The sequence below is a fragment of the Procambarus clarkii genome, chromosome 67 (genome assembly GCF_040958095.1).
Source record: "Procambarus clarkii isolate CNS0578487 chromosome 67, FALCON_Pclarkii_2.0, whole genome shotgun sequence".
In the NCBI taxonomy this organism is placed as follows: domain Eukaryota; kingdom Metazoa; phylum Arthropoda; class Malacostraca; order Decapoda; family Cambaridae; genus Procambarus; species Procambarus clarkii.
In genome coordinates this window covers 23,693,583-23,718,433 of record NC_091216.1, presented here as the reverse complement: position 1 = coordinate 23,718,433, position 24,851 = coordinate 23,693,583, and the positions used below count along the sequence as shown (strand labels likewise).

The following is a 24,851-nucleotide window of genomic DNA, read 5'->3' as shown; positions in this document are numbered from 1 at the left end:
TGACAACCTGATTGTCAATCGGTTTCCTAGTCACACATTACACCCATGAATTTTTGGAATTCATGTGGAAAAATCTATCCACTCAAGTTTGTAACTAAAAAGAATGCATGGTGGAACCATCGGGGTAGTACATCAACATGTTTTGAATGCTTGAGAATAAAAAAGGTTTTCTTTTGTATATAAACCTCACAAAAATTATTTAAACCAATAAATAATATTTATATAAATATATACAGTATTTCCAAATGCCCCTTCCCCACTGTGAAGTTTTGGTGGCACCTAACAGAAATGATATATTAAGAACTTTATTTACATCATTAAACAGGACAAAGATAACACACTAAGCTCATTATAGATTAGTTTTCAACATGTTGTGCTTGTATTTATCACAAAGATAAAAGAATTAAGCCTGTATGACTAAGCAAGTTGTATAGTAAATGGGTGTAGTATATTGGAGAAAACTTAGAATAACCATAATAGTATTGCATTAAAAAACTCATCTTCTTTACTGTTACTTTACCTTTGAAGTAGTTCCAAGGATCAATGCTTCCCATGGTCCTGTCTCTAGTCTGGCCTCCAGATTGATGGTTTGGTTGACTTAGCTGTTGGAAGTCGCTGCAATGTATGAATCACAACCTCGTTGATCAAGTACTCTTCAGCTGTGCTTATCATGTTTATCAAGGGGTATTTTAACTGAAACAAAATTGTCTTGGTCTGTTATGTGAGAATTAAGACTATAATAGTCTGATGTATGAAGTAGAACAGATGTAATTAACAGAAAAAATATGAGGCTAAAAATGTAATATGTCTTTTCAAGAGAATTTGAATGCAACAAGAACATACTAGGTGGGCACAATATCCAAGACTAATGTTAATTCAACATTAAATTAGTTACTATTGGATATTGTGCTCACTTGGAAAAAAAAATGTACTTCCCAGTGGGTATATGTTAGGCAAATAATGTTGAATCAGTGTCAACATTGATTAAATTGTACAAAAGCACAAAAAAATCAGTAACTTGATGGGGAGATTGGACTCCTCCTCTTGGCTCCTATGGATTTTCTCATTGATCCAATGTTCTGCAGGCATGTTGGCCACCGAGTTGATAAATATGAATGATATTCAATGAAATTAATGCAATTATGAAAAACAGGGAGAAAGGGGAATAGACCAAATGTGGTGGGCAGTGATGGGGCATGAAAGAGGTTGACGGGATTATCTAAAGGTTGGGGGAAAAAGAAACTAGGTACTTTTTATCAGGGGGGGAGAATGAAAATGAGAAAAGGAAAGTGGGAAGCAATTTCACTTCTTTGAGACTAGTCTCCATTGATAATTCGAGTCCAATTTGTCTGCTCCACTTGCATAACAAATTTCGTCATAAATAACAAAATCCTTTAACAAAGGTAGAGTAACAAACAAATGTACAGTATAAAAACATATAATTCTTCAGCAAGATGGGTACAAGGAAAACTTCGTTTTATTTACATCCAAATGTTACATCTTAAAATTACTATGAAAGCCCCAAAACAAATATTACTGCAGTAGGCAGCAAGACAATTTATCCACATTCAATGGCTCTAAGAATAATTCATAAATTAGGTGCAACTTAATTGTTCATTCAACTTATTTTTTTTAATTACGCAGTTATATTTATGCAACCAGCAGGCGACATCAGATTATATAAACTGCCAATTGTTTGCTACAAATCCAAATATACATATATGCAGCTTTAGTTACAAACATTTGCTAACACCAAATCCAAAAACATCAGTATGATGTGAAGTGCCACATTGGATTAGACTAACCACAACAATCATGTAATGTTTTAAGCTCCTCTGCTCTATCATTTATCTAATGCTAAGTTCCTTTTGTATGTTTTACAGGTTAGGCTTACACATCTTAGACGTAAAATTAGCTTTTATTGAATGTACATTGTCTTTATTAATTATAACCAAAAGCGCTCAACATTTTTGTAGTCTAATATAGAATTACTAACAAAGTACTTTTATACAAAGTATAGAAGCGGCTGCACGATGCAACTGCACACCGCTGCATATTCTGCCCTCCAACAACTTCATGACGTTATTTTTATAATCTCATTTGTTTGGTTAAAATTTATGGATAACATTTTAATAAACTTCCAACTGATAATCTGTGGGTTGTAAGGTGAGGAACTAGATAAAGCCCCAAGCCAGTATGACTATATTATGCCGAGGCATTCATCTTGCTCCTCTTGGCTACACTGGCTTCACTTAAGTGTTAACTGCTAAATATTTTAAGTACCTGTATTTACTTAAAACAAATTTTTTTTTAATTTCAAAATGCATAATTTACTTTGATAGAATTTTATAGACTTGCACTCATGATTCCCTGTTTCTACTCTTCACATTGAGTCACTGCAGGCAGCTACAGACAACAAAAGTTTGCCAAAATACTTAATGAAAAAAAATATACTGTAGAGCAAAAGCCCTTGTCTATTAAAGTGAATATATTGTGTAGTACATCTCCCTAAAGGCAAAATGCACCCAATACATAGTACAGCTTGAACAGCAACAACATTTCTGCAGACTGGTATTAAGATCAAAGCGGCAATGCCCTTGTTAAACCAGACACTGCCACCCCATTTAAATTTATGTAGTTCAGCAATTTGGTTAAAACCATAAGCAATATGAAAATGCTTTAAAATCATTAGAAATTATATAACCATGTCACAAGGTGATAAAAGATTTATACTTTTACATGGCTTGGTGTTTCTACCTCACCCTGGCACAATAAGGGTTCATAAGATTGTAGATAATAAATCATGTTTATGACAAAGTTAACATAATTAAATAAACCAAATAAATTTGTGTACTATTAATCACCTCTTTGAAAAAGTAATCTTCACTGAAGCTTGCAAGCAAAACATTTGTCCCCGTAGCAATTTGTTGTGATGACAGTCCTGTGTTATTGTTTCAAATGTACACAGCTGTAGAATGCACAAAAATCAAAACTAAAATTGTTCGTCCTGCAAAACCATGACGAACAGTCGTGACAGCCTCAAATTCCAGTAGTACTGTCCATGGTAAATGCCACCAGAGTTCAAACTACATACAGTATAATGATGATAATTGTGATACCTATAATAAGGCAGACACAGATACATTTGCAATAAAAACCAATTATAAATAAAAGGAAATATAAATATGGGATATGTAAAATATCATGCGCTAATTTTCAGTATGAGGTAGGCTGAGGAATATTGCTTGAAGAAAACACCAGTCTAGTAACAGGCGTTAGAATTCATTATCGAAAACAAGGGATGTAAAACAATCACAATAATAAATGTGTGTGCTTGTATGGCAAAGGGTAGAGTACAGGAAAGTATTTAAAAAAAAAGGTAATATTTTTTTTATATTTAGGATATATATATTTTATAGGTCAAAGGACGATAGTAGAGTTAAGAATTAAAAGTTTACAAGGCAAACATTATATCTAGAGTATATAGAGCCCATCAATTACCAACGTACAAGAGAAAAGACTACAGAGTATGGAACTGCTATTGATATGCGTATAAGTTGTATTACCAAATGGACAGAAGAACTGGGTAAAGAACTAAAGCAATACTTATTTGCACAACAGAGGAGCAGAGGCCAGACAAACTTAAGTGTTCTCTGTAAAGACTGACCTGTTAAGAGTAATGACAGGTAAAACTTAACATATAACCATTTAGGTAGTGGTCAGTTAGTCATTACAAATACTATAAGTTCAAATCATACGATACATGGACACCCCCTGGTAAACACGCCCACTCTCAGGTCAAATACATCTTAACGAAGCTACTGTTGTGGAAGTGATGGCCACTACTCTTAAGATTGACAAATCCACAAGGGCATTGATGAAGGTTCACACCTATGCGCTGGATGTTCCCGGACGCGCTCTAGCAACTGTACCAGGACATAGTAGAATTACTGTGTGGTGGTACAGCTGACTAGAGCGCGTTTGGGACCATCTGGTGAATAGGTTCGAACCCTCATAAAGGCCCTTGTGGATCTGTTCATTTGATATATCGTGTTAATGTGATTTCTGTGTGTACTCTTAAGATTAATGTTCTATTATTATCAAATCCAATGATTAGTCACTGAATACAATCATTAAATATGTAGAATTTGTCGTTGTGAAAACTTTACAACAAATTTAAAGCATAATTGAAAATCTAAATCCAGGTACAAAAATTGCAATCACAAAGGCTTCCTGCAGAGATCATTTATTTAAACTGTTTAAGACCTAGGAAGAGAATACAGTATTTCCTTGAACTTCCCAACTAATTTCAGGAAAACTTGTAAACCCCCCTCCCCCCTCCTTCAAAAATATATATACTGTATTAAAGAGGAATGCTTATTCTCAATTAAAATACAAACTTACAAAACATTAAAGGCAATTTGTATATTTATATGAAGACTTTCACAAGAAAAAATAACACAATTACAAGATGACATTAAACAAATATTGATTGTTATTTTTGGCTCTGAAGCACATGTTTATTAGGCCAAATATAAATACCAAGGATTTGGTAACAAATTTTAACAAATGAACCACTTTAAAAATGCAACATATATTCTGTAATAAAAACACAGCAGTACAATTCTAAGTGCTAGCATGGGAACTGTAACACATTTTTTCTTTTACATAATTGTATATACAGCAGCAAGGATTGTTCACTTTGATTCTATTAGAAACCTTATCCATGTAGCAACTTGACAAAGTTCCTTGTAACCTCTGAACTTAAGAAACTGTCATCTTTGCAGCATGTAGCATATTGGCAAGGGCGAAATTACCATACAACTTGTTAACTATAATTTCCAGAAAGTGAACTGTATTTTGGTTGGATATAATGTTACTCTATATTAATAACCTTGTTGAGACAGTCTAGCTCTGAATATTGCAAAACACCGATTATATTTTTAGATTTGCTATCACAGTTAATGCGTAACAAACAAATTGCAGACTGATACATATGTACCTTAAGACATCCAGATCCATAGCTGCTTCTCAAGTACAGTAGTTATTACAGTGTATCCAAATAACTCGACCCACACACAATGAAAGTGATGACGTTAAGGTCCGCCCTGGTCTTTTACCAAGTCACAGTAAGGATCTACGTGGCCCCTTTCATGTTTTGTGTTGGTGGGTTATTCGTTTCAGCCACTCTATTGCGACTTATTTCTCAGTACTGTATATCAAATTCTTTAAAACAAAGCTTATCACTCATAATAAATCAAAGCTCAAAGATAAAAACAAAAAAATATTAAAATTAATTACTTATACCACCACACACTTAAAAAATCCTTTTTCCAAATGACATTCCTAAATAAATAAATCAAACTGGCCATTCCGAGATGGGCATTAACTTAGTGGAACCTAATGGTTGCCGCCTCTCAACACTGAGGGAGCAGGTGAATAAGGACAGTAAATAAACACATGATGCGTGATGTGATGGTTGGCAAGTGTGTACTTTAAAGGTGGCAAGATCATTGTCCAAACACCTCCTGAGAAGCATACACCATGTACAGGAACCCATCCTCATGACGATGGTGTTCATAAACCTGAAAAGTTTTCAAGCATTACTGTCTACCCACTTTCTTTGTTAAGTAATTATAATTAAACAGTACAATGTTCTAAAAATTGTCTAAAAAATCAAAGTTGAGAACAGACGTTATTAGTAGATAAAATTTTGTTTGTAAGGGCTTTAGCAAATCAGATACAGAGTTAAGTGTTTATAAAGGGAAATATTAGTAAGGGCAAGATCCTGGTGAAAATGTAGTGATGAATTAAGCAAATCACAATGTGTGTTTCTAGTTAAGACCCCCTTGGTTGCTTCCCCAGCTTGCTGTACTGGCAGACAAGGGCCATGACCAATATGAAAGGATTCTGCAATCATCACAGCAAGATGCCATTTCACTCTGACCTGTGCCCTCATAAGGGTGAGAATAAGAGATGACCATCAAGGTGAACTGCTGTAAATGAAAGGTTATAATAAAACACTTAAAATTACCTTCGAGAATGTTTGGGAATTGGTTAACCACCAATCAAACTCTGAAATAATCAAAACAGCTCCCTCCCGAATCACCAATTACAGACAAGTGCCAGCTTTCTATTTGGACTTTTGTCCACGTATTTGTGGTTCATACTTGTAACTGTTTACATGTGTACGTGCGGGTTACCCGAATGTCTTGCTACTGTAGTCTGCTTTGACTCTTGTTTCAGGGTACCCTCCTTGGTATTGTGAGCAAAGACCAATAACCTTGGTTTAACTTCTTTACTTCGGTTATGAAATGCTTCCTTTATGGTGGGGCTCCCTGTTTCGAGTACTGCTATGAGACTTACCAAAGTAAGGCTTCTCGAGATTAAAGGTAAAGTAAGGTTAGTGGTAGTTAATTGCACATGTTCGTGCTTCATTTTTGCCAGTCAAAGCTCAGCAATTTTGGTGTTTGGCAGCCATTTATGAACTACAAGGTCAATTCAGCACAGTAATAACATGTGCGCTTTAGGGAGATTGTTTACCTAATTTGAAGGTGTTCTTGGACAACTTAAGATATTTTATTTGGCACAGAAAGTTGTACATATTCAATGTGGCATTGCTTAAAATGTACAATACTGTAACTTAAAAAGAGCACCTGATCTAACCCCACAAATTGTAACACACTTCCTAATGCTTGTATATAACTTTGTGATAATTTTGGTATTGATTCATCAATTTTTTTACCAATCTTAATACTGACTAGCTCTCATGTAATTTCTATATATTATCCACCTTCTGCACACTGGGTAATACAACATGGACTTTTTCATACCACTACCATCACAATGCACAGTAACAGTGTCTGTATGCATACTGGATGCCATCATAAGGGAAACAATGGTAATGGAAAAGATAGGGAAAGTGAAAACCCATGAGATTAAGCAGATAATACTCTACACATCAAACACATCGGTTACCATGGAACCGAGACACCAAATTGGTCATTTTTTAATTAATTATTATTTTAAAATAATGCTAAACAGCTGAAGATGTTAAAGAGTATTTTCAACAAATTCTAAGTATACTACAGTTCTAAGTATATGAACATTAAGAAAATAAAACAATATAGAATCCTGTACCTGAGCAAGAGTATTGGACACATTGGCAAGGGCACGTTGATTGATCAAGAGGAAGAATGCTTGTGTAGGGTGCAACTGCAGACGCCGCCTGTCAAAAGATATTAGTGTATAGCATATGCCTTGTTAGAAAAATTATACACAGTGTAACAGGAAAGTCAGAAATGATAAAGCCTTTAACAAAAATAAATTCTTTTTGATAGCCTAGTGCTTCTCATGACTGCACTACTGGATGACTTGCATCAACATAAACCACCAACATAAATGTGTCAATATACAGTACATTGTAGTGTATTTATGAGACGGACTTTAAAGGTTGCACATCTGAACCCAAGACAGACTATTTTCATGTCCGATCTCATTATAAGTGACTCAGGAAGAGGATGGGAGCCAAAATGTCAGCAAAGGCTTATTAATCATAGCCAGCTATTGTACCATGAATAAATAATATATATGCGAACAAGGCTGAATGACCCCAAGGACTATATGCGACAGAAAACTCACACCCCAGAAGTGACTCGAACCCATACTCCCAGGAGCAACGCAACTGGTATCTACAGGACGCCTTAATCTGCTTGACCATCACGACCAGACATGGTCGTGATGGTCACCAAATGAGGTGATTTGATAAAATGCTATGCCCAAGACTACCATCCGAGTGTCGGCGGGGAAGTGGTTCAAATAGCTTCGGCTATCACTTCCTTATGTCCAGTCGTGATGGTCAAGCGGATTAAGGCATCCTGTAGATACCAGTTGCGTTGCTCCTGGGAGTATGGGTTCGAGTCACTTCTGGGGTATGAGTTTTCTGTCGCATACAGTCCTGGGGGTCATTCAGCCTTGTTCGCATATGCATATTATATTATATATTATATATATATATATATATATATATATATATATATATATTAAAAAAAAAAAAAAAAAAAAAAGGAAGGGGGTGGTAGGAGGAAAGCACACACAAACTGTATTGGAGGGGACCTACATTCCCTCCAATGCGTTATGTGTAGTTTCCTCCGAGGCTATGGGTCCCCCTTCTTCCAGCCAGAGGTGGTACTCCCTTCCATATATATATATATATATATATACAGTATCCACTCAATTTAACGGCCTCTTTTATACCGATCTGCCGGTATTAACGACCGGTTTGGGAGCCCAGTATCTGGAGCCTGCTATACCGGTCTGCGGTCGATATTACCGACGGTCTGTATTGGGTTTGTTGTGGCATCAGCGTCCCCTCACATGGCGACCAGGCCGCCACCGACCTGGATCGTCCAGAGTCATATATTACATCTTAATTTTCTTTTAAAATGATTCACTTTAATGAAGAAAATTGTAAATTATTTTTTATTATAAACAGTTTTTATTAAGCAAAAGTCTTTGTTTTCTTATTAAATACCTTTTATAGTATGTATAGGCACTAGGTATTTTTTTTTCCCACGGACCTAGTATGTACTCCGCCGGGCCATGTGTTCCCATTGTTTACCGTGAACTCGCGCGGCTAGCTTCAATTGTGAAGGATATTACTGTACTGTAATTGTGATCTTTTTAATTTACAAAATGCCAAAAGTTACCCAAAGGAAGCGCCTGACGGTTTCACAGAAGCTGGAGTTAATTACGAAACTTGATAAAGGATATTCTCATGCACGAGCAGCAGTAGAGTTTAACATTCAACATAATTGTCAATAGTGAAGTAGAATTAGAACTCATGTGAATTAGTAGTAAAGCAGTAGCTAGCTGTTGTGTGAAGTGAGTGCCTGAAAATAAGTGTAATGTACATACAGTATGTACCCTGTATGCAAGATAAACAATATAAAACAAGCGCTGCAGAGGATGACGTAATCATCACAGCTTCGTAATCTTCAGCTTCATTAAAAGTCAATTTACCAATTTTATTATAGTATTACAAGATATTAATTGTTTTTTTCAACAAAAGCTACATATTAGTCTCTGCAAATGTATATTCTATCGTCAGCAGAGAAAAGGTGAGCTCAAAATATTTCGTCTTGGCTAGCTCTCGGTGACAAGGCTCGATCTCCATTGTTATGGCATGGCCGCCACAGCCTGTGTCGTAACATTAAAAATACATTACCTGCACTGTTCAGGGTAAATCAAAACACATCTCTAAAATTTTATTAAGACAATATTAACTCACTGATTGATACATGAAATATTTTTCAATACAAAGGAATGAATCAATTTTTTCCCACCCATCTGGACTTGATCAGAGCGTGTTCACACATCATCCATGCAGCAGCCAGCAACTGGCTTAATCGTCGGCTGTGCACTAAATTGGAATGCAATTACACAATGAACTTTATTTAATTTTAGTTATACAGTATAAAATATATCCTACCTGAATGTTACTTGAAAAATTACCCGACCCGACTTAACTTCGGAAATAACGGAGCTCTGTAAATAACGACTAGGGCTCAGTCCCATATAGGCTGTTAAATTGAGTGGATACTTTTATATATATATATATATATATATATATATATATATATATATATATATATATATATATATTATATTAATAAAATAATTTTTTTATAGTACAGGACAATATTTGTCCTGTTCTCAAAATAAAATAGTCGTGCTAAAATTGTAAACGTTTCACAGATGGCCCTTGAATAGCCGAATAACAAGGATGTCGTAAGGGAAAAATGGTGGTGGTGGCATATTTCCAAAAGTTGATTGCGTTATGGAAAAATAAATTAAAAGTCTATTCTTAGATTATCAATGAAGAAATTATGTGAAGTTGCAGCAAAGGATTTGAAAAGGAGTTGCAAAACTTGTAAGTTCCTGAAAAAAGACCCATGGAAATAGTAACTGAAGAAAGTAGTACAACTCTGCTGCAGAAGGCCAATGCCATCCTGAATTCCTAAACAAAATGAGCAACAAAGTTAACCTGTTGGTCCAATCCACAGCAACTATTTTCGGAAAAATTCTTTCCAACTTTAAGTTCGTCAAGGTATAGCCTACAGATTTATCAGTGACTGTTCCCTCAACACAATAATGGTACTGTCTGAAAACCCTTGTTTTTCTATATGTCTAAAAACTACATTCTTGACTACAACATGGTACCTGTATAACACTTTAAACTGGCAAAATATATTACCTTTGATGCTGTGTAAAATTATCAGTGATTATATATAAATATAATTATGCTAATTCCTGTACGAATTTGAGGAAGGGGACATGTCTTTCTGAAATTCAATTGCATCGGCAGATGGTTAAATACCCCTGCCACAATGTATTAGTTACTAACCTTATAATCTTGACAAGTTCTCCCATAGTGACATGATCTGGAACAAGGAATTTTGTTTTATCCAGAAGAGGGAGGTGCCTCTCACCAGGATAACGTTCTATGATCACTGGAATTTTATTTGGATGTTGTTCCCTGATCTGTTCAACATCCCTCTGCCGCTGGGCTGCAATCATTGGTAATCCAGGTTATAAATTAATACAGTAACCAGAACATTAAACTCTCCTACCAAGTTATAAATGATACTGTTCCGTTCAAGATTATACTGCATTTAATCTTTATATCGAGCAAGATCGTGTCATATACAAGAGGTGGATGCCTTATGAGTAAATTTCAAAATAATTCTAATAAAACATTGTGCAGAAAAATATTGTTGATCACATTAAAAAATTAAAATATTAGTGTTGATCACATTGACAAATTAATCTTAATGGCCATTAAACTAACAAAATCAGATTATAAAGTTTTATGTAGTTATATATCATTCAATCAATTTCTTCATCTATGAAGTAATTTACACAATCATCTGTTACCAGAACAACCTGTCCTCTTAAAAAGAACGTCACTTTTGGCCGTTTGCCCGTATGGCCGAATTTGGACGTAATTTGAAAATGAAAAAAAAAATGAAATAAATTTGGGATTTTTTTTTTCAACAACAGTAAGTTAAGGGTCCTCTGATAGGTTAGGTGGGCAGGAAATTCTCAATGTTTCAAAACGTTATGAAAAACGTTAATTTAAAGTGCCCTCTTATAACCTCTGCGCAAACACTGGACGGCTCAATACTTTCAATTACAAAATTTTGCAAGTATTATTTTTCAGCAAATTATATAAATTTTGCTTAATTATATTTTTTTAATGCAGTATTGAGCAATACCAAAGACACACATGTATTCTTTGTTCTGGATAAATGTACATCTTCATGCAGCATGTACACGTCTTTAAAATGACACGACTTAAAAGACATATTGGTTAAAATGGGTAAAATTTACCAAGTCCACTACATGAATGCAGGTGGGTGAGAAAAAAAAAAAAAAAAAAAAAAAAGTCAATTGATGCATATTTGTACTTAATGTTGGGCCATCTTCAGTTCTGTGTTGTATCCATACCTAAAGTACAAATATGCATCAATTGACTTTTTTTTTCTTTTTTTTTAATATATATCTACACACGAGTTGTTACATTCTTCTAAAGCCACTAGTACTCGTAGCGTTTCGGGCTAGTCCTTAATCCTATGGTCCTTACATGATGACCCCGCGAAGAATCGATTTTACAACCAAGTATTCATTTTACTATCGAATTAAACAGGCTACAATTAAGGATTTGCACCCAGTAAATCCTCCCCGGCCAGGATAAGTGTGTAGGCTCTTAAGTGTGAGTGCACAGCAAGTGCTTCCTCAACATTTCGAGTGCAACTCTTTCACATAAATTGCTCCAATACCTTGAGTGCGAGTGTGCATCGAGTGTTTCATCAATAAGTGTTGGGGAAGCTTGGTCAATATCTGGACGAGGAATGCCTCTCACAACCTTCACTCTACTTACATTATTACTTCACAGATATTTAATAAACTACAAAAAAATGTCGAATTACTAATATTCAGAGACAATATAGACTTTGACTCACAGCCTCGGACACCTCGGGCTAATTTTAGAGACAAATACACGATGTTATCGGCCGATGACGCACTTATGAAAATGGTGATGGACAAAGGCCCTCAGAGCCTTGAAGTGTTTACTTACCGAAATTCCGCCTTTCCCTGAATGGCTTGGCTTGGTTGTTCATGGCTAAGGACTTGCTATCACCTAATAACTACTTAGAACACAGTTAATATCTCGTGGTAGGGAGATAATGAGCGGAAAATGAGGTTATTGGTGGGACTCGTGGAGCAGCGCCTTCTCTCAGCTGTTCCAATGTTTTGTTTACATGTGGGAGCTGTTCCCACGCGCCTCAACACTTCCCCCTCAACCTCTCCCAATCCCTCTACGCCCTCACAAACCTAATTGACTAAAATAAAAACACAAATATTAGCCAATATTTATAAGGATATGATGGATTCTGGAGCGAGTAAATAAGTTAATAATGTGTTGTTGCGCAGTGATAAGCGGGGAGGTGAATCCACCAGCCGCTGGGGGGATGCACGGAGGGCCGCCATTGGTGCTATTATTAAACAAGCCCGTGTGGACGACCCTGACGGGCCAATCCCCGCCTCCGTTACTGTCCTTCCCAACACACTTCAGCCCTCGCTCATCTAACACGATTTTTGCAAATGATTGTTATGGAGATAAGATGGAAGGGGGGAGAGAGAGAGTAAAGAGAAAAAACCTGCGTTAGATCTACCTAGCGAGTCTCTATAGATAGACAGTAGGAGGCATAAGGAGGGAGTGATGATAGTGGGAGGAGAGAGGGATTAATGAGGGAGCCGGGGGACAGCCAGACCGCCACAAAGAATGTGAGGGAGCTGGAGCTTGCCATTTTGAACGTCGGCTTTTCTGTGATGTTTTCCCGCGGTGGGCGAGGAGCCAATGAGCGGGCGCGGTGCGGGTCACGTGACCGGGAGTGGAGTGCGACGTTGTCAGATGTGTGTGTGGCCGGGTCAGTGTTTGTGTCGGTGGCGTCCGGGAGTGTCTGTGTCGGCCCCATCACCCACCCACATGTGAGAGCTACCCACGTTCAAGGGAATTACCACCGAACTAGTGCTTGCGGGAGTTAAAGTGAGGCATTGAGTGCAAAAAGTGGATGAGTTTGAAGTGCGATAGTGGCGGAATCTGTCAGAAATTAATGTTAAGGCGAGTGCCCCTTGCGGGTGGAATACGCTGTGTGTAGTAGGCCAAAACCTTGGATGGGATAAGTTGTACTCTGGACATGGATTATGGTCTCCCTCTTCTCTGATTCAGGTAAGTCTGGCCGTCAGCCGCTGGCTGCACGCACTCTCCTCCTCTCACGCACGCACGCTGCACGCAACCTGCCTTGTGAGGGCTGCGGGAGTACACACAACACAAGGAACCTCGGCTTGTCCCCCCCTCACCATGTGATTCCTCACTACAATGGCCTGCACCACTTGGCTTCTCTTGGCCCGTCACCTCTCCCTGTCACCCTGCTGGCCCGTCACCTCTCCCTGTCACCCTGCTGGCCCGTCACCTCTTGCTGTCACCCTGCTGGTCCGTCACCTATCCCTGTCACCCTGCTGGCCCGTCACCTATCCCTGTCACCCTGCTGGCCCGTCACCTCTCGCTGTCACCCTGCTGGCCCGTCACCTCTTGCTGTCACCCTGCTGGCCCGTCACCTATCCCTGTCACCCTGCTGGCCCGTCACCTCTCGCTGTCACCCTGCTGGCCCGTCACCTCTTGCTGTCACCCTGCTGGCCCGTCACCTCTTGCTGTCACCCTGCTGGCCCGTCACCTCTTGCTGTCACCCTGCTGGCCCGTCACCCTGCTGGCCCGTCACCTCTTGCTGTCACCCTGCTGGCCCGTCACCTCTTGCTGTCACCCTGCTGGCCCGTCACCTCTTGCTGTCACCCTGCTGGCCCGTCACCTCTTGCTGTCACCCTGCTGGCCCGTCACCTCTTGCTGTCACCCTGCTGGTCCGTCACCTCTCCCTGTCACCCTGCTGGCCCGTCACCTCTCGCTGTCACCCTGTTGGCCCGTCACCTCTCCCTGTCACCCTGCTGGCCCGTCACCTCTTGCTGTCACCCTGCTGGCCCGTCACCTGTCCCTGTCACCCTGCTGGCCCGTCACCTATCCCTGTCACCCTGCTGGCCCGTCACCTATCCCTGTCACCCTGCTGGCCCGTCACCTATCCCTGTCACCCTGCTGGCCCGTCACCTATCCCTGTCACCCTGCTGGCCCGTCACCTCTTGCTGGCCCGTCAAACCTTGCTGTCACCCTGTTGGCCCGTCACCTCTCGCTGTCACCCTGCTGGCCCGTCACCTCTTGCTGTCACCCTGCTGGCCCGTCACCCTGCTGGCCCGTCACCTATCCCTGTCACCCTGCTGGCCCGTCACCTCTCGCTGTCACCCTGCTGGCCCGTCACCTCTCGCTGTCACCCTGCTGGCCCGTCACCTCTCGCTGTCACCCTGCTGGCCCGTCACCTCTCGCTGTCACCCTGCTGGCCCGTCACCTCTCGCTGTCACCCTGCTGGCCCGTCACCTCTCGCTGTCACCCTGCTGGCCCGTCACCTCTCGCTGTCACCCTGCTGGCCCGTCACCTCTCGCTGTCACCCTGCTGGCCCGTCACCTCTCGCTGTCACCCTGCTGGCCCGTCACCTCTCGCTGTCACCCTGCTGGCCCGTCACCTCTCGCTGTCACCCTGCTGGCCCGTCACCTCTCGCTGTCACCCTGCTGGCCCGTCACCTCTCGCTGTCACCCTGCTGGCCCGTCACCTATCCCTGTCACCCTGCTGGCCCGTCACCTCTCGCTGTCACCCTGCTGGCCCGTCACCTCTCGCTGTCACCCTGCTGGCCCGTCACCTCTCGCTGTCACCCTGCTGGCCCGTCACCTCTCGCTGTCACCCTGCTGGCCCGTCACCTCTCGCTGTCACCCTGCTGGCCCGTCACCTCTCGCTGTCACCCTGCTGGCCCGTCACCCCCCGCTGTCACCCTGCTGGCCCGTCACCCCCCCCCCCCCCCCCGCTGTCACTAACCTATTTTTCCTAGCCAGTCACTCCCAATTTGACCTTTTTTTGGCCCCCCATTTTTTTTCTCCTGGCCAGTCCCCCCCCCCCCTCCCACTGTCACCCTTTTATTTCTTGCCCAGTTGTCCCCAATGTCACCTTTTTTCTGGCAAGTCACCCCCCCCCTTCCCCCTCGGTCACCATTTTGTCCTGGTAGGTCACCTTCCCACTGTCACCTTTTGTCCTGGCCACTTAACCCCTCCCTACCGTCACCCATTTCTTCTGGCCAGTCACCCCCCACAGTCACCCTTTCGTCCTGGCCATCACCCTCACTGTCACCCTTTTGTCCTGGCCAGTCCCCCCCCCCCAACAGTCACCCTTATGTCCTAGCCAGTCCCCCCCCCCCCACAGTCACCCTTATGTCCTGGCCAGTCACCCCCTCACAGTCACCCTTTTGTCCTGGCCAGTCCCCCCCCCCACAGTCACCCTTATGTCCTAGCCAGTCACCCCCCCACAGTCACCCTTTTGTCCTGGCCATCACCCTCACTGTCATCCTTTTTTCCTGGCCTATCATGGTTGTCCTGGCCCGCCGTCTCTGATGGTGTATCCTGGCCCGTCACTTCACCTCCAATTTCATCCCTCGCATGGCCCGTCATCTTTAATCTCGCCACTCTCATTATTCACTTTCACTACCTATAGTTTACCTGTAGTCGGTTTCGAGAGTTGTACTCTCTCCTCATGCATTATATCTTCAGTCTTCTCTATCATATTCGACCCACTCATTGATTGGTGAAGAGTGCCACCAAGAGGTGGCACGGGCATGAATAGCCCGTAACCCCCCACTTCCCACTCCCATAGGCCTTTATAACGCTCATTCCCTAACTCATTCATTGCTGTGGGTTCACCACACTTTTGTTAACTTTGCCAGATCACATCAGGTATTGTCAACTTGACTTCCAGAAAATTGCATAATATTTTAGTGTTAGACCTTTTTTTTGAGATATAATTTTATATCTATAAATATCTATATAGATACATGTATATATATGTATAATTTAAGGTTTTAATTCCAAACATTTAACAGGAGAAAATAGCGGACTATTGTATACTTGTAGGTTGTTTATAGGTATCGGTTAGCTTAATAGCCTATTAGGCATTCTTAGATTTATAAGAATCTAAGAAGTATGATGACCAGACCACACACTAGAATGTGAAGGGACGACGACGTTTTTGTCGACATTCTCAAGTCGACAATCGACTTGAGACTGGTCCAGGACGGACCGAAACGTCGTCGTCCCTTCAAATTCTAGTGTGTGGTCTGGTCATCATACTTTAGCCACGTTATTGTGACTCATCGCCTGCAGAATCTAAGAATCTTTAGCCTGTAATGTGTAAAATGTGCCCAGTAGGCAGGTCCAGGGTAAGACTTTCGTGGGTCTAAACCACCTCCAAGATATAGGGTCAGATTTGACACCATGTTCACTAATACCACAATCTAGAACCTCCTGTTGTGCATTTATCTATAGCCAGAATGGTTAAATATATATAATAATAAACCAAGATAAATAGATAATAGGATTAGGTACTGTATAAACATCAGAGGTCCGCGGTTGTTCAACGTCCTCCCAGCGACTATAAGAAATATTGCCGGAACAACCGTGGACATCTTCAAACATCTTGAAGACATCTTAGCTCTTAGAAAACAGTCCAGTTTTCTAAGAGAAGTTCCGGACCAGCCGGGCTGTGGTGGGTATGTGGGCCTGCGGGCCGCTCCAAGCAACAGCCTGGTGGACCAAACTCTCACAAGTCGAGCCTGGCCTCGGGCCGGGCTTGGGGAGTAGAAGAACTCCTAGAACCCCATCAACCAGGTAATAAATAAATGGAAAAGGTACCTCGGCATCAATTTAATGATATCCTGTAGAAATGGGGGAAAAAATCTTATTTTTTATTTATTTATTAGAAATGGGGGGGAAAAATATTTTTCGTAGGCCCCCGCTCTCATGGGGCATAGTCACTGTCTATAGTGCTTGATGGATAATCCGGCACTGCCAATAAGGACTCTTAAGAGATAATTCTGTAAATATTTAAGGATCCCGCGCTTTCCAACACCCTCTAAATTTCAAGTGGTATGACGAGTCGAACTTCTTTCAATGTTCAAGAGGCAACATCGTGAACACCTCCAAAAGGTGGTACCTGTTCAACCGGCTGTGATTGCCTGCAGCCGCGTCCAGGAGCCTAGCAAACCAAACCTAGAGCCTTGTTGGGTACCAAGGATCTAGGTTCTCGAGGTCACTTCAAGCTAGCCACAGAGCCATTGGGACCTAGATTCTCTAGGTAAGCAAGCTACCGAGCCTCTGGAGCCTAGGTTTTAAAAGTAACTTTTACAGAATGATAATGATTGCCATAATATCGTAATTTATATAATAATTTTCTTTAACGTATTGGTTGCGGTAAATTATAGTAACGATTTTTATATATTAAATTTGTTATTGTTATTCTGTCGATAGAATAATAAAAGCATTAATAATACAAATTATAATATGAACTTTTATTTCAAACTTTACTGATTTATGATCTGAATGTGACCTTGGTTTTAATTCCTCAGTCAAGTTATTGTTGAAACACTCCATTATCGTGATGATAAGGTGTAGAGGGTGGCAGTCTGTAAGGGTGCATCATATTGGTGTTTGGCCACACCTGGTCTAGGCTCCGTACTCTCCTGGGGACTCTTGTGGGACTAGTCTGTCAGTGCAGACTACTTATCACATGCCTCTGTATGACTAACCATCCTGTGTGATGGGGATTTTTTTAGCATCACGTTTTTTTGACACACTGTACTTCCCTTCATATAGTCTAGGGTAGCTGCACAAATGCAGATGTACCTAATATATTAATAAAAAAATGGGACTATGCACAGTGTCAATATCTCTGCTTTGGGTCATGCGTGGGTGTGTATAAGCCTATGATCTTGCTGGACAAAATAAATGTTATTTGTGTGTGTTGGGGGGGGGGCTTAAATATACATTACCAGTGTATATAATGCACATGTTGTATCTATTCAGGGTTAGCTAACTACTCAAATTTTATTTAATATCGCGTGTATAATGGAAAACTGACATTCCATGATCGGAATATTGTTTTATTAATCCAAATTTTGTAATTTGTCTATAGCCTAAACGAACCTGAGTTGATAATTCATGTTCTCATTTTATTATATTGTTGTTGTTATTATTATTTATTGTTATTATTATTAGGGCGAAGTAATTTGGAAAGATATATTTGAAAATACACAAAATAACTCTACCTGTTGAGTATACCGAGCCAATACGAGCTTACCAGGCCAATAGTGCTGTTTTCGCTATTACGTACGAAATATACACGTACAGTATACTGTGTACACTATACTGTAGGTCAAAAAATATTTATTGACTTTTTGAGACTTGCTTATCGTAGGGTTATTAAATAAGCTTGGTTGATTTAATTTAGATATTAGCATAGACCTTGACTACTTGAGGTAACCTTGGCATGTTGGATATGTCTTGTTAGGTGAGCTCAGATTAGGATAGCCTGAGGTAAGTTGTGGCCCAGATTGTGCGAGTTTTAAATCTTAATTAAAGTTGTAGGCCACAGTTGCCTCAGATTAAGTCTTGACATTTAGTTTGATTTGATTTGGTGTTAAGGTTGACGCTTATCAACCTGCTGTAGGGAACAACAGTAGCTTATTGACCAACTAACAAGAACACTTAGTGAACATATTCCAGGGCTGAAGTAAACTCTTAGTGTATATACATAGGACCAAACTCTCTCATAAGTCGAGCCTGGCCTCGGGCCGGGCTTTGGGAGTAGAACTCCCAGAACCCCATCGACCAGGTATCATAAAGAAGCCGGGTACACCTCTGTGTATGTACCCCTATATCCCCCCCCCCCCCCTTGTTGACGGTTGCTAATGGGGGGCATGGTTTAAATCACCTCCTTAAATGATTATTGGCAGATGGTGGCCGAGAACTCTGCGGTGTCAGGTAAGTGACTTGCAGGGACTTTTTCCTGCCAGTGAATTCATATTTTCTTAATAAATGTTGTTGAGCTACACTTATTTTAGGTCCATTACAACATTGACTTTGTATAAGTTGTCGTAGTTGTTAATTTAAAATATTACTTGGAAATGATGGTAATTATGTAGGCTATGAAGTTGTTTATCTCTCGTCTGACCCCTTCACACAAATATAAAGTTACACATCCACACACACATCCAGTTACAGCCCCGCTCCTGTGCCAGGTAAGTCCACTACGGGCTCACCATAGCCCGTGCTGCTTGGAACTTTTTGTTCCAAGTAGCGAATCTTAAACAACAACAACAACAATCTGCCACACACGCTACACTCGTTCATTAGGTCTTCACCTGCCTACTGTATTCGACGCCCTCGTTAATTACTTAGGCCTACATAACGCGCGCCACCCACCACGTTCACTACCACACTGGCCCCACTCATAGGTTAACGCCGCCTCTTGTCTTACAGATCCTGATTAGCCTTGCCGAGGGTGTCACCCACAGAGGTCAGCAGTGGTGTTAAAAAGCCAAGCCTGGAGGAGGTTTTCATGCTAATAGCCTTAAACCTCCCTCTAGGACACATTTGGAATAGGACCTATATATTTTTTTTAACATTCGAGTTAACACAATGGCGTAGGCCTGCGCCAGAGAATTTCTATATGGTTTAGAAAAACAGCTTCAGAAGACGAGTTTAAGCCAAGTGTGTGGTGTATTAGAAAGATCCGCACCCTCAGTCGTCGTATTACTCTACGGGCATATTTGGAGTCGGTTATCGCCGCGGGAGGAGGAGAGGAAGGGGTCTTGGTGAGTGTTTAAGGAAGCCTGCAGGTGTGACAGCCGCAGCAGTGCTCGGTATAGCCCGCCCGCTGTCCAAGTTTACTTCTCTCCACATGAGCAGAGGTAATGAACTCTTCAGCCCCCACACACCCTGTGGTCACCTGAGGAGCGCTCAGTTGATCTTCAAAACGCACGACACGTTGACGCAATCGCGAGCTTAGCTAGCAATTTGTGAACTGGAGTGGATCAGCACGTCCAACATGACTTCAGTGTCGGCTGATACACCGCATCACATGATCTCCATCAGCGCCTGATCATCTACAACAGTCGCCTTGTACTTGTCAACGACAACTACGGTAAGCCCCTGCCAATAGTCATTTACGGAGGGGATATTAACAATGCATCATTAGCCACAAGTAATAATACATGTCACAAGTATTAATTATGTCACCAGAACAGTACCGTAACTAGAACATCTTAGTTCATGATGTGATCTTAATGCCGCGGGAGGATGACCTTAGTTCAAGACTTAGTTCACGTGACCTTAGGCTGATTTTAATAGCCTAAGAAATTTTTTGGGTCAAATTGATTGGAAAGGCTTGGGTATGGGGTGTGGGCCGGTCTTGGAGCGAGACATGAACCCAGCGATAGGTGACTTAAATGGGGATTTCGATGTGGATTCAATATATAACTTATTTAAGAATATTCTAAACAAAGCACAGGAACGTAGTATACCATACAAATTGAATAGATCGTATACTAATGACCCAAAGTGGATAACAAAGAATTTGAAGAACCTTATAGGTAAAAAGAGAGCTTGGTACAAAAGGATTAAAAATGGGGAGGTCACTTTAGAACAGGAATTCGTACAACTGGTTAGAAATGTTAAAAAAGAGATAAGGAAAGCAAAAAGAAACTATGAAGTTCGCATAGCAGGGCAAGCAAAGACAAATCCTAAAGGGTTTTTTCAGTTATATCGTACTAAGACTAGGGAAAGGATAGGTCCATTAAAAACTGAGACAGGTCAAATAACAGATAGTGATGAAGAGATGAGTAGTATTTTTAATAAATATTTTGTATCTGTATTTACTAAAGAGGAACTTAACAATATGCCTTCAGCCGAACAAGTCTATGTGGGTGGGGACGAGGACAGGTTGACGAGTTTAGCAGTTACCAGAGAGGATGTTCTTAAACAAATAGTAAAACTCAAACCAAACAAATCCCCAGGGCCGGATGAAGTGTTTGCTAGGGTGCTTAAAGAATGCAAAGAGGAGCTTTGTGACCCACTGTCAACCATATTTAATAAATCAATAGAGTCAGGCAGAGTGCCAGAGTTTTGGAAAGTTGCTAATGTGATACCAGTTTTTAAGAAAGGAGATAGATCACTTGCGTCTAACTATCGACCAATTAGCCTAACGTCTATTGTGGGAAAGTTACTCGAATCTATAATAGCAAATAAAATTCGTCTTCATCTTGAAAAACATAAATTAATAATTGAGTCGCAACATGGTTTTATAAATGGCCGTTCATGTTTAACAAATTTGTTATCTTTTTATTCTAGCATTGTTGAGGCAGTTGATAGTGGTAAGGATTGCGATGTTGTATACCTTGACTTTAGCAAAGCTTTTGATACAGTGCCACATGAAAGACTGATTAAAAAAATAGAGTCTCATGGTATTGGGGGTGCTATATTAAGCTGGATTAGGGCATGGCTATACCAAAGGAAACAGAGAGTTAGTATAAATGGAATCAAGTCAGAGTGGGAAAATGTTGTAAGTGGAGTGCCTCAAGGCTCTGTCCTGGGACCTCTGTTGTTTATAATATATATAAATGATTTAGATTCAGGTTTGAGTAGCAACATTTGCAAATTTGCCGATGATACGAAAATCGGTAGGGAAATTAATTCGGAGGAGGACTCACTATCACTTCAAGTTGATCTAGATAGGGTTTTGAAATGGTCAAAGGATTGGCAGATGCAGTTTAATGCTGATAAATGTAAAGTTCTGAGGTTAGGTAATGATGATAGAGTTACAAGATACGAGCTAGATGGTGTTGTGATTGCGAAGTCGGATTGCGAAAGGGATCTGGGAGTTATGATTAGTAAGAATTTAAAACAAAAGGATCAATGCATAAATGTTCGTAATAAGGCAAATCGGACACTTGGATTTATTAATCGCAGCGTTAGTAACAAGACACCTGGTGTGGTTCTCAAGCTATATCTTGCTCTAGTTAGGCCCCATTTAGATTATGCAGTTCAGTTTTGGTCGCCATATTATAGAATGGATATAAATTCACTTGAACGTGTCCAGCGTAGGATGACTAAGTTAATTCCCCAAATTAGAAATCTTTCATATGAAGAAAGATTAACAAAGCTTAAGTTGCATTCACTGGAAAGGCGAAGAGTTAGGGGCGACATGATAGAGGTTTACAAGTGGGTGAATGGACATAACAAGGGGGATATTAATAGGGTATTAAAAGTATCAACACAGGACAGAACACGAAACAATGGGTATAAATTGGATAAGTTTAGATTTAGGAAAGACTTGGGTAAATACTGGTTCAGTAACAGGGTTGTAGATTTGTGGAACCAATTGCCGCGTAACGTGGTGGAGGTGGGGTCCCTCGATTGTTTCAAGCGCGGGTTGGACAAGTATATGAGTGGGATTGGGTGGTTATAGAATAGGAGCTGCCTCGTATGGGCCAATAGGCCTTCTGCAGTTACCTTTGTTCTTATGTTCTTATGTTCTTAACATTTAATCTATAACCCTATTTTCAGAAAACCTGATTGATCTATGACCTTCCTGACCTATTACCAGGTGTTAAATATGTTTCCAACTAGCCCTAAAGAACATCTTTTGAAACTGTGTATGTAAAGCGAAGTACCAAACCGAGGAGACTTATGAAATTGTGTAATGAAGTCTTAATAAAAAAAATTTATTGATCATATGAATTTTGTTCAGAGGTGGTTTATCTATTTTAAGGCCACAGGTCTTACAGCAAAGATTTAGGCCTACCTATGGATATGAAGTCCATTTAGGGACTGGCTCTTGTAATGAAAGTAACAAAGATAAAGTTGTAGCTCTTTCTACTTGTTACAAGAGATACAGCGTAGCCTAGCTGTGTTTTGGTAGTGTGAAAAGGGAGTAACTTTGGGTTTACAGCGTAGCCTAGCTGTGTTTTGGTAGTGTGAAAAGGGAGTAACTTTGGGTTTACAGCGTAGCCTAGCTGTGTTTTGGTAGTGTGAAAAGGGAGTAACTTTGGGTTTACAGCGTAGCCTAGCTGTGTTTTGGTAGTGTGAAAATAGAGTAACTTTGGGTTTACAACGTAGCCTAGCTGTGTTTTTGGTAGTGTGAAAAGGGAGTAACTTTGGGTTTACAGCGTAGCCTAGCTGTGTTTTGGTAGTGTGAAAAAAAAGAGTATGTTGTGGATTACTTTAGTATTACACAGTTGCTATTTTTTTTATAGAACTGGAGTGTTAATTGTAATCATTTTGGAGATTTAGTGTCTTCATAACTATAAGTTTGGAAATGACTGGATTAAGTTATACAATTAAAGCACGTCACCAGAAACGATTAGTAGCACTGTTACCAGATTCGATTCATCTACAACAAGTGTGTTCTATAATGCATAGTATAACTATGGAAACAAATAGTCGAGGCCTATTTCCCCCCCCCCCCCCACCACCAAAAAAAAATAGCTGGTAGTCTATGATACAGTGCATAACTTTCTAAAGATCTGAACTCAAATTCTTACTTATTTTCAAAAACAGCTTTGTTTTCTCAAGAAAATGGTCTTGACAGTTATCCTGACAAACCACTGAAATAGGCCTAGAACGCGTGGGTGGTTTCACCGCAAAACATATCTACAACACTGCAAAGTTAGGGCCTACAAGATTACCAAACCACATGGAATACCAAAGGCAGTACAACGTCACCAAAGAGCTATCAAAAATAGCAGCTCTATACGGCAATCACTCGAGTTAGAAGCGGAAGATTTTATCGTGGGTGTTTTATCCCATAGTTCTTAAAACAGGGAGGCATAAGGGCTCCCTGTTCGTGTGCGTGTAGAGACTGGTTTATTATACATTAATTGCCTGTGTGGTGTAGGACTATTGTCGGCGTGCGCTCGGGTAGCGAGTCTGGTCGGCGTGCGCACGGGCCGCTAGCCTGGTCGGCGTGCGCTCGTGTAGCGAGTCTGGTCGGCGTGCGCTCTGGTAGCTAGTCTGGTTGGCGTGCGCTCTGGTAGCGAGTCTGGTCGGCGTGCGCTCTGGTAGCTAGTCTGGTCGGCGTGCGCACGGGTAGCGAGTCTGGTCGGCGTGCGCACGGGTAGCGAGTCTGGTCGGCGTGCGCACGGGTAGCGAGTCTGGTCGGCGTGCGTACGGGTAGCGAGTCTGGTCGGCGTGCGCACGGGTAGCTAGTCTGGTCGGCGTGCGCACGGGTAGCTAGTCTGGTCGGCTTGCGCTCGGGTAGCTAGTCTGGTCGGCTTGCGCTCGGGTAGCGAGTCTGGTCGGCGTGCGCTCGGGTAGCGAGTCTGGTCGGCGTGCGCTCGGGTAGCTAGTTTGGTCGGCGTGCGCTCGGGTAGCGAGTCTGGTCGGCGTGCGCACTGGTAGCGCACGTTGTCTTAGTGGAATTTAAAGCACCGTGAAATGGACGCACCTTTGCACTACTGAGCATGATAGCTGGGATATCTTGGTTCGTATGCTTTGGGTTAGGCCAAACCACTCCAGATTTAATGCTTGGCATAACGCGAGAGCAACAACATGGCGCCACCTTCCTTCTCTCTCATATCTCCAGTGATTTTTTTTCCACATATTACTAGGACTTGTTATTATTAGAATAAGTCCTGGACTTGTATGTGTAACAAGTCCAGGCGTATTACACAGAATCACAAGTTTTTATTTGGGTCTCCTTGTTTAGAGCCTTATTTTGATTTGCATGTTATTGTTTGTTTTGAACAGTAGTGGCATTAGGCTTGTGTTGAACTGTCTTTAAAAGAAACAAGAGGTTTACAGTGAGAGGT

At 41.1% G+C, this 24,851-nt stretch overlaps 2 protein-coding genes across 8 annotated transcripts in view; one reads left to right on the top strand and one right to left on the bottom strand.

Annotated features, from left to right (window-relative positions):
- Nucleotides 1-1,422: 1,422 nt before the first annotated feature.
- Nucleotides 1,423-12,339, bottom strand: LOC123767690 (microtubule-associated proteins 1A/1B light chain 3A). The gene is made up of 4 exons (XM_045757577.2): nucleotides 12,140-12,339; nucleotides 10,406-10,568; nucleotides 7,141-7,228; nucleotides 1,423-5,585 (listed from the first exon to the last, which is right to left on the bottom strand). The coding sequence occupies exons 1-4, from the start codon at nucleotides 12,180-12,182 to the stop codon at nucleotides 5,511-5,513; spliced, it is 369 nt and encodes a 122-aa protein (XP_045613533.1). The 5' UTR covers nucleotides 12,183-12,339; the 3' UTR covers nucleotides 1,423-5,510.
- Nucleotides 12,340-12,985: 646 nt separating this feature from the next.
- Nucleotides 12,986-24,851, top strand: part of LOC123767687 (collagen alpha-1(I) chain) — a 484,084-nt gene continuing 472,218 nt past the window's right edge. For all 7 annotated transcript variants that reach the window (XM_069310463.1, XM_069310465.1, XM_069310462.1 and 4 more), the window contains exon 1: nucleotides 12,986-13,294. The gene's annotated coding sequence lies outside the window, so the exon portion shown is untranslated. The remainder of the gene's footprint in view (nucleotides 13,295-24,851) is intronic.